General features: G+C 46.4%; 1 protein-coding gene across 1 annotated transcript; it reads left to right on the top strand.

The window, feature by feature from the left end:
- The first annotated feature begins 1,005 nt into the window (after positions 1–1,005).
- NDUFB9 (NADH:ubiquinone oxidoreductase subunit B9) lies at positions 1,006–13,925 on the top strand. The gene is made up of 4 exons (XM_085893203.1): positions 1,006–1,165; positions 1,390–1,582; positions 12,585–12,698; positions 13,666–13,925. The coding sequence occupies exons 1-4, from the start codon at positions 1,080–1,082 to the stop codon at positions 13,792–13,794; spliced, it is 522 nt and encodes a 173-aa protein (XP_085749329.1). The 5' UTR covers positions 1,006–1,079; the 3' UTR covers positions 13,795–13,925.
- Positions 13,926–13,929: the final 4 nt, after the last annotated feature.

Genomic DNA, 13,929 nt, shown 5'->3' with positions numbered 1-13,929 from the left:
GAGAGCTGCAATCCCGATGTCCAAACGCTTGAGCTCAGATGATAACAGAGACAGGTGATCATCCTCTCTTAGGGATAGGACATTCCAGGCACCCACCCGAAGGGACCGCCTCAGGTTAACCGCCGTCTGGTGGACGACACCTCAGCACCACTCCGACACACTCTCCCGCAATCTGACCCAGGGATGTTACCCCGTGGTTTCCCTCCTATCAAAGATTGGGGGTCCCGAAGGCTTTGCCCCAATCCCGTCATCCGGTGAGCTGCCCTGCGAAGGGAAGCTGCACAGGAGGTACTCCCACGGAGTGGGTTTTCAGATTTTTTTGCGTTTTTGTGTTTTGCGGAATGAAGGGTTTTACGGTGGCCGGAGTGCAAATCCTGCCACCCACCTCCTAATAAGAAGTGACCCAACTGCAGGAGGACGTCCGCAGACACAATTGGGCACTAGATATGGATGGCCGTTGGCTCACAAGGAGCTCCTCCGCCCTTTGATCAACTGTATCATGAATTATGTCATCAGCTGCACCATCAACTACATCATAAAAATCATCAACTGTATCAGCAACATCATCAACTACACCATCAGCTCCATCATCCCTTTTCAGTAATCCTCAATAAATAATCTTTAAAAATAAAAACCCACGGTGTCGTGTGCTTTGTTTTTCCGGGGGTGTGGGGACGTGGTCCCTTCCTTCATTTCGCTCATTCTTCGATTCGCCTCAACATTCAAAGTGTCGATGTTGATCCAGACGATCAGTGAGTGGGATATAAAAGATAAACAGCTCGGTCGGGTGGAGGGGTGGAGGGGTGGAGGGGTGGAGGGGTGGAGGGGTGGAGGGAGGGAGGGAGGGATGTGTCCCCTCCAGAATGCCGTTCTGGTTCCCCTGCCAACAACTTCCCTTCCCTGGTTTGCTTTTTATCGACGCAGCACCACCCGTGACTACGTCATTAATAAACGTCTCTGAATGAAACTCATCACGATCCTTCCGGCTCCACCAGTGTGAAAGAACGCAATGCACTTACGTGATGACGTATACACGCAATGACGTAAAAGGGTGACCTTTTGCCGGTTTTTTCGGCGTCATGGCGGCTTTGCTGTCGCATCAGCAGCGCGTATGTCGGTTTTACAAACGAGCCATTCGGAACTTGGAGTCATGGATCCGAGACAGGTAAGGACACGATCCGAAGGGGTACGGCGTCCGTCGTACGGGGCCCGGCACGACTTGGTACGGGACACGGCACGACTTGGTACGGGGTGTGTGGTACGGGGCACGGCACGTCTTGGTACGGGACACGGCACGACTTGGTACGGGGTGTGTGGTACGGGGCACGGTAGGACACCCCGTATTCGATCCCCTCTCGAGTTCAAGGGCGTCGTGGTGCGAGCGTGCAGGGCCGAGTTCCGTTACGAGGCCACACTCCTGCGGGCCCGCATCGAGGCCGAACGGAACGAGCCCGACCAGGTCCGAGCAGTTCGCCTCCTGCAGAACGCTGAGCGCGAATTGTGGCAGAACATGCACCCATTACCGTACCGCTTCCCTTCGGCACCGGGGGGCACCATGTACGAGCGCTACGACTGTTACAAGGTGAGAGTTTTCTGAGCACCCGGTACGAAAACAAGGAAATCCAACACAGGTGCAGGTCATTCAGCCCATCCTACCTGCACGAACATCACACCAACCCAAGATCATTTTAATTAATGAAAGAAAATATTTTTTTGTTGTCCTTTTAAAAAAAAAAATTATTTATTTTTTCCCCCTTTTCTTCCCCTGGGACAGGGGGCATGGGCTTGGTTAAAAACACACATCGACTACACAACCCCCCTTAACAAGACCCCCCACCAACAGCACTCCGTACACAATCACCCATCAATGCTCAAACTACCTAAAAGTCTTGACATCCCCATACCCCTCTATCTCCATAACTTCCAGGTTCCAATTCCAATTTAAACTTATCTGCTGTTTCTGCTGCCACTACCTTTCCAGGGAGACCATTCCATGCATTGACTACTCTCTGAGTAAAAGTCCCCTTCCTAAAGGCCCTGTGACACCTTGACGATTTAGCCAGTGTATGCCTGACGTATGCAAAATTTGGCTAAAACGCTGGCACACGTCGAATACGTTATGGGTAAGTTTGTATACGTTAAGAACACGCCGGCATACGTCGTAGTACGCTGGCTTTTTTTCGTAGTATGCCGAGGTGTTAGACAAATTTTCCATGCTTGAAATTTTTCGACGTATGACTCGCACGTTCTGCATAATGCTGGTCTTAAGTTGTAGGCACGTTACGCAATCGTTAACACACTTTACTTGTAAGTTACTCATAAGTCGAAACGCGTCGAGGTAATGTTTAGCGTACCTGAAACTTATTTCTAACCTATGAGTAACGTGTTGTAGGCACGTTATGCGATCGTTGACACACGTCGACACACGTTACTTGTAAGTTACTCATAAGTCGAAACACGTCGAGGTTAAATGTTTAGCGTACCCGAAACTTATTTCTAACCTATGAGTAATGTGTTGTAGGCATGTTACGCGATCGTTGACACACGTTACTTGTAAGTTACTCATAAGTCAAAACACGTCAATGTAATTGTTAAGTGTAAGTGTTCCAGACTCCGTTTTTTTTTTTTTTTTTTTTCTTCGGTATGATGGTGATGTTTACACTTCGATTTCTGGTGCAGTTATAATATAAAATAATTAATAGGCTGCCGCTCAACGATTTAAATCGTAACCGCACTAGAAATCGAAGTGTCAACATCACCGTCATACCGAAGAAAAAAAAAAACGCAGTCTGGAACACTGACGCTAACAATTACCTTGACGTGTTTCGACTTGTGAGTAACGTACAAGTAACGTGTGTTGACGTGTGTCAACGATCGCGTAACGTGCCTACAACTTATGGCCAGCGTATGCAGAACGTGTGTCGTATGCCGAGAAATTTTCAACATGCTGAAAATTTCTCGACATGTGACGTATGTCAACGTACTACGATGTATGCCAGCATGCTCTTAACATATACAGAACTTACCCATAACATATTCGACATGTGCTAGCTTGGTTCGGCAAATTTTTCATACTCGTACGTGCCCATAAAAAAAAATGAAAAAATATTCAAACCGCGAGCAACAAACAACAACCACGCAGGCCGTTTCTTCACTCTCGAGTGCCCGTACGTGCGTGGCCCGGAAGTTTGAATATTATTCGCAGTTATAATTATTCGCAATTTAGTTTTAATACCCAATTATTCAATGAGCGCCAATGTATTTTACCTTTTCGTAATGTCGTGGCAAGGAAAAACAAAAAGAGAAGAGAGAGAAAAAAAATTTACTTCCTGGTTCGGAGCATACCAGCACTCTGTTACCAAAATTTATACACCGTTTAATATGAAAACGATCATAACTTGGGGCATTGTGTTTATAAATGCGCATAAGAAATCGAGAAATTATTAGAATACACGGTCATCATTATCCGGAAGTCCATACGTTGTAACCCGTAATGGATCCGGAAGTCCGTACGTTGTAACCCGTAATTGATCCGGAAGGCCGTACGTTGTAACCCGTAATTGATCCGGAAGTCCGTACGTTGTAACCCGTAATTGATCCGGAAGTCCGTACGTTGTAACCCGTAATTGATCCGGAAGTCCGTACGTTGTAACCCGTAATTGATCCGGAAGTCCGTACGTTGTAACCCGTAATTGATCCGGAAGTCCGTACGTTGTAATCCTTAATAGCGAACACGGCTGAGCTTCCCTTCCCCATCGGCCACGCCCACGCAACAACGTGTCTTCTCATTGCTTTGGTAAATAAATGGCCATAACTTGGGAACCACTTGTCCGATTAATATCAAACCTTGAAAAGGCACATCCTCAGGTCCCCAGCAATATACCTGGCAGGTTTCAATTAGATCGGACCAGCAGTTGTCGAGAAACAGCGGTTACAGACACACAGAGATTGCTGGAATTATAGATTGATGTTGGAATACGCTGGCTTAAACGTCAAGGTGTGACAGCGGCTTCACACTTCGATGTCGAGTGCGGTTATGATTTGAATCGTCGAGCCGCAGCCTATTAATAGCCTACGCCACGTGATCGTCAGCGATACGCTGCCGCGCTATGCATAAGTTAGACTATCGTTGGGCATAGGTTGTGAATGCCGACAACACGCTCAGCATTCGTTGGTACAAGTTATCTATATGTGATTGAAACCTTCTGTATACGTTACTAATACGTTATGCATACGTCCAACACGTTGGTATACGCCCAAAACTTAAACATCAATAGTTCAGCATACGCTAGCGTTTTACATACATTTTGAGACCTTGCCATACGCTGACTAAAACGTCAAGGTGTGACAGGGCCTTTAGTACCATCTTAACTCTCCTCTTCTTTACTCTCAGGTTCTGGCCCCTGGTTCTGTCACTGTCTACTCTGTTGAATAATTCATCTTCACTTATTTTATCAATACCTTTAATTATCTCAAACATCTCCATCATATCTCCTCGGAACCGCCTCCTTTCTTATGTATAAAGCCCCGTCTCCTTGAGCCGCTCCTCATAGCTGAGTCTAGCTCGGCCCGGAATCAATCTAGTAGTCCTACACTGAACCCTTTCTATGGCATCTATGTCCTTCCTGAGTTGTGGTGACCAAAACTGAATACAATATTCCAGATGTGGCCCTCACTAAATTCCTGTACAATGTGAACACCACCTCTTGATTTATAATTGATTCCCGTCCGAATACAACCTAAAACCCTATTTGCTTCACCTCGAGCTGCCTGGCACTGCGCTGCCTGCTTCCCTCCCGTATCTATGACCACCCCCAGATCCTTCTCCTGTGTGACACACTCCAACATTACCCCTTACATCCTGTAATCTCTCTTTTCATTGTTCTTTCCCATCTCCAACACCTTACACTTCAGGTTAAATTCCATCTGCCAATCTTTTGCCCAATCTATACAAGTATCAATACTCTCTTGTATTTGATCACCACCCCCTCTGCTATCCACCTCACCTCCAAGCTTTGTGTCATCCACAAATTTGGAAAGCTTACTCTTCACCCCATTATCCAAATCATTGATGTAAATAATGTTTAGTAATGGTCCGAGTACTGATCCCTGAGGTTTCCCACTACTTACATCCTCCCAGAAAGACATCCTCGCACTCACAGCCACTCTTTGCTTCATACCACTAAGCCAGTTTGTAATCCAATTAACTACCTGACCAGCCACTCCACAAGCCCTCACTTTAGCTAACAACCTCTGATGTGGTACCTTATCAAATGCCTTCTCAAAGTCTAGATATACTATGTCCACTGCCTTTCCCTCATCCACCCAATCAGACACTGCTTGATAGAACTCTAAAACATCAGTTAAACAGGAAGTGCCTTTGGTAAACCCATGCTTACTACCTTTAATTAGTTTGCATTTGTTTCAATGGTTCCTCATCTGGTCCCGAATTAATGTCTCCAACAACCTTCCCCACAACTGAAGTCAAACCAACAGGTCTATAGTTTCTGAATTCTTCTCTGGATCCTTTATTAAATAATGGTGTTACATTTGTTACTCTCCAATCCTCCGGTACCTGTCCTGACTCCAGTGAACTATTGAAAATATCCGTTAACATCTCGCTTACCTGCTCAGCCACCTCTCTCAACACTATCGGTTGTATATTATCTGGACCTGGAGCCTCATCCACTCTTCGATTACCGAGCTGTTCCTTTACTTCCTCCACTCCAACCTGGATCTTCTGTGAAAGCCCTTCCTCACCTCCTCAATAGATACTCTCAGCTATTGGTAATTCTCCTGACTGTTCTTGTGCAAAATTTGAAGAAAAATACCTGTTTAATAAGCCTGCCATCTCACTTTCATCACTAACCACCCTCCCGGTACTATTCCTCAATGGGCCCACACTGGTACTCACCTGTTCTTTTCCCCGAATGTACTTAAATAAAGCCTTGTTATTATGTTTAATATTCTTAGCCATGTCCTTCTCATACTCTCTTTTGGCTTGCTGAGTTATTTTCTTCATTTGCCTCCGTTTACTTCGATAATGATATAAATCTAACTCCAGTCCTGTTATTTTAAACATAATAAATACCTTTTGCTTCTCCTTTATAGCGTTCCTTTTCTCACTGCTCAACCACCCTGGTCTCTTTCTACTTCCAGTTTTAAACCTCATTGGAATGTACTTGCTCTGCACTCTACACATTTGGTCCTTGAAGGTTTCCCATTTCTCTGATTGTCCTGTTAGTGTCTCCCAATCTACATCACCCAATTCTCTCCTCGTACCCTCAAAGTTTGCCCTCCTGAAATCTAATAGCCTTACCCTACGATCCTGAACTCTAACCGTGAACAGAATCTTTGCACACACAATGTTATGGTCACTTGATCCTAAATGCTCCCCTACCTCCACCTCCTTAAAATGGGATTGTTACTTAAAAGGAGGTCGAACACTGCACTCCCCCTTGTGGGTTTATCTCCGAACAGAGTTAAAAAGGAATCTTGGAATAAAACTCGGAAATCCTCATCCACTTTGTCCTTTCCCTGTTCCTGGACCCAATCTATCCCTGTTGAGTTAAAATCCCCCATAATCAATACTCTTCCCTCACCACATACCCTTTGAAATTCTTCATGTACTCCTCCTTCCTCCTCTTCCTTCACACCTGGAGCCTGATAACATCCTCCCAGTATCTTACTGTTTTTACAATCTGTCATCTCTATCCATCCAGCATCCTCAACATTTATTCCTTCCTTTATGTCACCTCTTTCTCTTGATGCAATGCTGTCCTTCAGCCAGATTGCAACTCCTCCTCCTATTCTCTCCTTCCTATCGTACCGATACACCTTGTCGCCTTCTAATCCTGTCCTCCAGTTACTCTCCTCCTCAAACCATGTCTCACTCACGGCAACTTTATCGTACTCCTCACTATCCACTTTGGCTTCAAGCTCTTCCATCTTGTTAAACTTCGAGCATTGGTTTTGAATATATTTAACTTTTCCCTTCCTGAAATTCTATTTTCCTGCCTGGCCTTACTCATCACAATTACTTCATCTGTTCCTACCTTAATACCTTCCCCACCCTCCGCTGACTGAAAAAAGCCTGAATTCCTTCCTCAATTCTCACTGCAAACCTTGCTGCCCCCTTTCTATTTAACACACGGCCATCATTCCGGAAACACTCCCTTTGTCCCTTAAATGATTCCCACTGCTTCCTAAATGTAAAACCTTCCTCCCTACACCATTCTTCCAGCCATTGGTTGATGTCTATTGCTCTGGTCATAATTTCTATATAGTTTCCTAATCTTGGGAGATCCCAGAAAACATGACCTCACAACCCTTTGCTTTCAGCCACTTACCCAATATCCTGGATCTACTTTTCAAAACCTGAGTAAACTTTCCCTCCATCATTTGCACCGACGTGTACCACAACCAACTTATTCCTGTCATGACCCGATACAATATAGTTTACCCTTCCTTCAATGTCCCGAACTCCCGCTCCTTCAAAACTACACAGAATTCTGTCTACAATCATTCCTGCAGAATGAAGAATCGACATATTTAATAATCTCGTCTCCCACACCTCATTTCCACCAATTTATATTGCTGCACCTCTGCCACCGCTGCACCTCCTTCACCGCTGCACCTCCACCACCGCTGCACATCCACCACCGCTGCACCTTCTCCACAGCGGCACCTCCACCACCGCCCGCACCCGCTGCACCTCCGCCACCGTCCGCTGCACCTCCGCCACCGTCCGCTGCACCTCCGCCACCGTCGCACCTCCTTCACCGCCGCACCTTCTCCACAGCGGCACCTCCACCACTGCTGCACCTCCGCCACCACCCGCTGCACCGCCGATGTCCGCTGCACATCCGCCACCGTCCGCTGCACATCCTCCACCGTCCGCCCCCACTGTGCCGTCGTCGCCTCCCACGGCGGCGTCGTCGCGTGCCCCCCCCCCCCCCGTTGCGCCGTCGCCTCCCGTTTCCGCCACTGCACAGTCACCACTTCCAATATCCTCAGCAACCTCCCCCCCAACCGTAACCAACTATTATCTTCAATTTTTTTATATTCTGCTACTTGCTGCAAATTATCGATGCGTTCCTTCAACCCGGGAATGACCTTCCTCAAGTGGACGATTTCCTCACACTTCCTACAACAATAAGAACCCTCTGCTTCCCCCATTGTTGATGTGGCCCATATTGAGTGAATTATTGAGATTAATTAATTAATGTAGGAGTTGAGATTCTCATCTTCGGGAACATGTATCCCTGGAGAATTACCTTCAATGCAATGGGATTGTTGGTTAAAAAGGTCCACCACCACTAGTACTGCTGTCATCACCACCGCAGTGACTTTTTTTTTAAAGGCTGGTCCTGTTTTGTAGCATTTATTTTTAGCTCACCTGCAGACCTAGTTCTGAGGAGATTATGGGATGGCACTTCGCCCGTCAGTCGGTCTGTCCATCCACAAATACTTTCAACTTCTCTGAAACTACACACACCATTTTGATGAAACTTGACCACAACGTTCATCACCTTGTATGTACCATAGTCTGTGCATGGCATTAAAAAAATATCCATAGGCATTTACTTTCTTCTCCATTATATAGTTTGTGGGTAATCCATGCTTTCCAGTGGTTGCCTGGTTATCTTGTGCAGCCGCTATCAGATGAGCACCGAGGGGTACTGCTCCTATTTTATATACTTGCTCTCGGCTCCTGGAAGCGTTGAGGGGAGCAGATCGGGGGTGGGGTGGGGGGGGGGTGGTACTGTCGTGGAGGGATCTTTGTGGTGGTTTTTGCTTCTAAACTTTAGAATTTGAAACATCTAGATTTCTCGAAGCTGAGTTAATCTGGGGAATTGCCTTCACTGCCATGGTCTGCCATGATTGTCCATAAAAATAAATAAATAAACCTTTATAGTTTTATCATGAGGATGTGATCATGGTTCGCTTGACGATTCACATTCTTTGGGGACGGACACTCGCCTAAATGTCAAAGTCCTCGCACCCTCTTACAGGAGTAGGCCCACTCGGATGGTTCTGCCTCTGTAACAAGAGGTTTGTGGTTTTTTTTTTTTTTTTTTTTTTGTATACCTTGTTGAGGCTCAAATGAGCAAACACACGACACACAGCAAGGAGGGCATGAGACAAGAGGGGTGGGATTGGGAAGGACAAAACGGTGGTGAAGAGAGACATGAGGAGATCTGTGGAAGGGAGAGGGATGGGGTGGGGAACACGGAGTATAAAAGATGGACATGAGAGACTTTCAGGAAGGACAGCAGGGAATTTGAAGGAGGTGGATTAACGGGGGTAGAAAAGATCGAGGATTTGGATAAAAGAGGAATGAAAAAGTGAAGGTGAGCAGCGATTCGTGATTTTGATAGTTTACCAGAAGGGGGTTGTTGGCGGACCTTGAGTGCCCTGCGGAAATATGGTGGGGACAAATCGCAGACACAGCGGGGGGGGGCGAGACCGGAGAGGAGAATGTAGAAGACAGGAAGACCACCGACCTGCCTGCGGTGAGAGAGTGAGAGGCCCAAAGACTCAGCCTCCTCATAGGAGATGCCAATGATCCGAAATGCCTTGGTTTCACAACGTGAAGCCGAGAAAGGTGGGAGGCAGGAGCACCAGTCCAGAGGGGAGAGCAGTACTCCATCAGGCTGTGAACGAAAGCTTTGTACATGGTTGGGAGCTCAGGTCGGCCAAGGAAGGACTTTGCACGATGGAGAATTCCCAGTCAGCGACTGGCTTTGGAGGCCAGGTTGGAAATGTGGCTTTCCCAAGAAAGATCGTGGCAGATAGTGAGACCCTGAAGCTTGAAAGAAAGGACTTCCTCCAGAGGATTGTTGAGAAAGTAAATTTGGGGGGGGGGGGGGTCCAAACGGTCCTTTCGGAGAGACAAAATGATACACACTTGTTCTGAGCTTTGTGGAAGGAACTGAGATTACCCTCAGTTGGATTTGCTTTCTGAGGCAAAGGCAAGTTGTTTCAGGACAACTGCCTCACCACAAGCTTCAGTGACCCAAGGGTGGGAGGAAGGGTTGGACGACTGAAGATTAGAGGGGATAAATCTGTGCATGAGGGAGAGCAAGTTTCTTTGAAAGAATTCCCAGGATGAGTTGATGTTGGAGAAAGTCACGATAGGAGACCAGTCTGTAAGTTTGATGGCTGCTTGGAGACCCTGCCAGTTGACTTGAGTGAAATGCCAGACTTGACGGTGTTGAGGTGGTTCTCTGATAATAGCCAGAGAGATGTCCACTTTGACAAGGATGTGGTCAGAAGAATTGATTGGAGAGGAGGAAGAGCAACAGATATTTTCAGGGGAATTTGTCAAAATCAGATTCAGAAGAGATGGAGTACCATTGGTTGAGATCCGGGTCGGGAAGTTGACCGATTTGAGTCGGTCCCAATGAGTCGCAGAAAGCTTTTGCTGAAGTGCCATGACAGGTGAGGAGAGGTACCCACACCGAGCCAACTGGCATGATGACAATTGAAGTCACCACATATGAGGAAGAGAGAGTTTGGATGAGAAGATAGAAGTTGGTCCATGTTTTCGGATAGTGAGGTGTAAATGGAGCCATCACTGTTTGGTGGATGGTGCAGTACACATATAAACATGAGGTGGGAGTGGAGGGGAAGCCGAAGCCAGAGGTATGGGGGAGTGAGGGCAGTGCATGAAGAATGAGAGAGTCTTTGAAGAGAGCAACTTCTCCACCAGGACGAGGCTCAGGTCCGTCAAACCGGAGGAGGGAGTCACCATGAAGAGATACTTGGGAGTCGGAGAAGTCTTGAGGGAGGAAAGTTTCTGTGAGGAAGATTATGTCTGGTTTGTCAGTGGCAACCTGTATGGAAAGATATGCAAGGTTTGAGCGAAGGCCCTGGATATTTGAGGTCCACACTGTTGATGAAGAGGGAGGGAGGAGGCTTTGGGTGCAGGGGATGGGAGGGGAGGGGAGGGGGGGAGGGTAGGACAAGGGAGGAGGGGGGAGGTAAGGAGAGTTGTTGAGAGTGTGGGGGATTGCAAAATAGCTAGGGGAGGGGGCCGGATGAGGAGGAGAAAAGGCTCTGGTGTTGGGGCAGAAGGGGGGGCAAGAGAGGAGGCAGAAGGTGGTTGAGGATTTGAGGAGGTGGAGTGATGAGATGGAGGTGAGGGCAGGGGAAGGAGGCAGCTTTGTGAATGTGAGGGGGGCAACTTTGAGAAGGGTGAATGGTGGGAGAGTTGAGGGAGAAGGGTGAGGGGGAGTTTTTGAGAAAGGTGAGAGAATAGTGTGATGGTTGCTTTGAGAGGAAGGGTGAGAGGGGTGAGTTGGCACTGAAGTTGGAAAAAAAGAATGGTTGATGGATTGTGAACACACATTGCAAACTGGGGTTTTAATTTTTTTTGGTCAGAGATGCGATTAAAGACATTTCTTGATGGATGCAATCACGGCAAATTATGAGAATGGAGAGAAGAAACGCTGTAACAGTTGGATTTTTTTAGGCAAGGTATGAATGAAGTCGAATTGAGAGCATTCTGTTGAAATAGGAGAAGAGTAGTGAATTATGATAGTCATGAGTACCACACTTGTGAAAGAGGAAGATGAAGAATGATGGATCGTTTTTATTTATTTTTTTTTGAGGGTTTTCACGAGATTAGGGAATGGAAAGGTTGTAGAAAAAATCGTTAGGTGAATGGTGAATTTGGATCGGTAAACGTCGAGGGTGGAAACAGATCACGTGGTTGCGGGAGAAGCTCGTAGCTGTGGGAGGTGTCGAGTCAAAAGTGAATTTTTTTATTTTAAATAAGGATTGCATAACATTCAGAAAAGGGAAGGTTGAAGTAAAATCGTGGAGGTGTAAGGTGAATTTGGAACTGTAAACACAGAGTGAAGAAAGTCGATGAAATGTATCACGAAGAGGGGAGAGAGACGCGTGGTTACAGGAGGTGTATAGATAGATAGAAAGAATACAAGGAAGATTTTTATTTTTTGATGGATTTTTGAAGATTAGGTAAGATTCGAGGATGGAAGGTTGTAGGAAGAAATCGTGAAGGTCATGGTGAGTGGGTCAGCTCAAGTAGAATAAAGATGGTGTGCCGGCAGGAGGAAGAAGTATTGGGACTCGTGGATATGCAGGGAGAAAGGTAGTTTTTTTTTTAAATTTAAGCCAAGAAGCAGAGTTTAGTTGGGAGGGATGGGGATGTTGGGAAAGTGGGGAAAATAGGAATTGAAGGTAATAGGGAGAGAATACAAATAAAAACGATTGTACACCTACAGGGGAAGGATGGGTAGGCCTCAAGGAACCTGGTAAGACAAGGTCGACAAAAACTCACAAAATAGCACGATTTTTGAAACAAAACCAAACTAGGAACATACAGAAACATGTTGGTGAGAAAATAAACAGTTAAAACAGGACAGATAACGACCGGAAACTTAACTTTGAGAAAGTCAACACGGAGCCCTGAGAGACCCTGCCGTCGCTCCAAACCCAAAACCGGAAGTGATTTTAAATAAGGATTGCATAACATTTAGGTGTTGGTATTTGGTCCATGTAGTTGTTTTTTTTTTTTGTTTGTTTGTTTTCTCTCCACCTCTACCTATCCTTGTCAGGCCCCGGAGTGGGTGTTGGATTTCTGGCATCCCTCAGAAAAGGCTGCATATCCCGATTACTTTGCGAAGCAAGAAAAATGGAAGAAGCTTCGCGAAAAGAGTTGGCCACGAGAGGTGCGTCGCTCTGCCGGTTTAACGGTGTTTATCTCACCTGAGTATGTTGTTGCTCTTCATACTGATTTGCCTTCACGATGCAGGTAAAATGAATTATTTATCAGATTGACCAATGCCATTTTGTGATGGCACTTTTCTCTCCGCAGTCAGTGAGAAATGCTCTCTTACCCATACCAGCCGTTGGGTGTTTGAATTTCTGGTTTTTATTTCCCCAACTTTTTCAGTTATTCGAGTCTGGCTCTGGCTGAGTCGTACCAAAGAATAGCAAACTGTGCGTGCCACTACCTCGTCCGATGCTCAGCGTTTAGAGGGAAGAGCATGGACAGGTCTCGAGAAAGGGGAGGGAATGGGGATTTCTCCTTTATTACCCCACTAAGTGCAGAGAGAAAAGTGCCGTCAAGTTCCCCAACCTCATCAACTGTTTGCATGTGTGTCACTCCTCCATGAGTCTTGTGTCAACTCTCCTTGTCTTCCCGCCGTCTAATCCTCCCCCCTCTTTCAATAGGTTAAAGATATGTTGATGTGCCGCTGCGCTGTCCGATTTAGGTTTGAATACGGACCCAGCTAAAGCTAACCTGGTGTTTCACAGGCAGGGCAACGTATCAATATTCAGCTGGAAGACCCATCTGCCAGCAAAGGGTGCGGTGGCTTTAGTGAGAAGTAAGCAAGTTATTGCTGGACAAATTAAATTCCTGTTCGGACTCTTCCCACCCAGCACTTAGCAAGTGTTGTGAATCTACAAATCCCTCCAAATTGCAGGAGGCATTTATCCTGAACTTGAGTGAACATGAGCAGATGTGTGGCATAAGAGATTGTGGTGGTGATCGAAGTGAAACGATTTCGCATCAATCGACCTCCGTTGCTGTCTGTCTGATCGCTCATTTCACATCCATTTAAAAGTGTAAATGTTCTGGACTTTCTCAGAATTTCTGCTTGACTGCTCACTTACCTTTCTTTCCAAAATCAGGTGCAACAGCTGCAAGAGGAGACTCCCAAAGAGGGTCCAATGAATGAGGCGTTGCCACCGGCACGTCGCGACGCAGATCTCCCCCCCTTCTGGTGGAGTGAGGTGACACGACCGAGGGAAGTGCCATAGCTGTTCCCAATCGTGGCACCACCATCCCCAGTGCTCTCTCTCATCTTTGTGCTGCATTGCCTGCCTTGAAAGGATCTCTGGTTTTGAGTTGTTGCAATTCCTGGATAAACATTAAATTCTTCATAACAGTACTAG

This window comes from Eptatretus burgeri, chromosome 8, assembly GCF_056783735.1.
Source record: "Eptatretus burgeri isolate ZD-2024b chromosome 8, Ebu_testis_v1, whole genome shotgun sequence".
Lineage (NCBI taxonomy): Eukaryota > Metazoa > Chordata > Myxini > Myxiniformes > Myxinidae > Eptatretus > Eptatretus burgeri.
The sequence above is the reverse complement of the archived record's forward strand: the minus strand, read 5'-3'. Positions and strand labels throughout refer to the sequence as shown.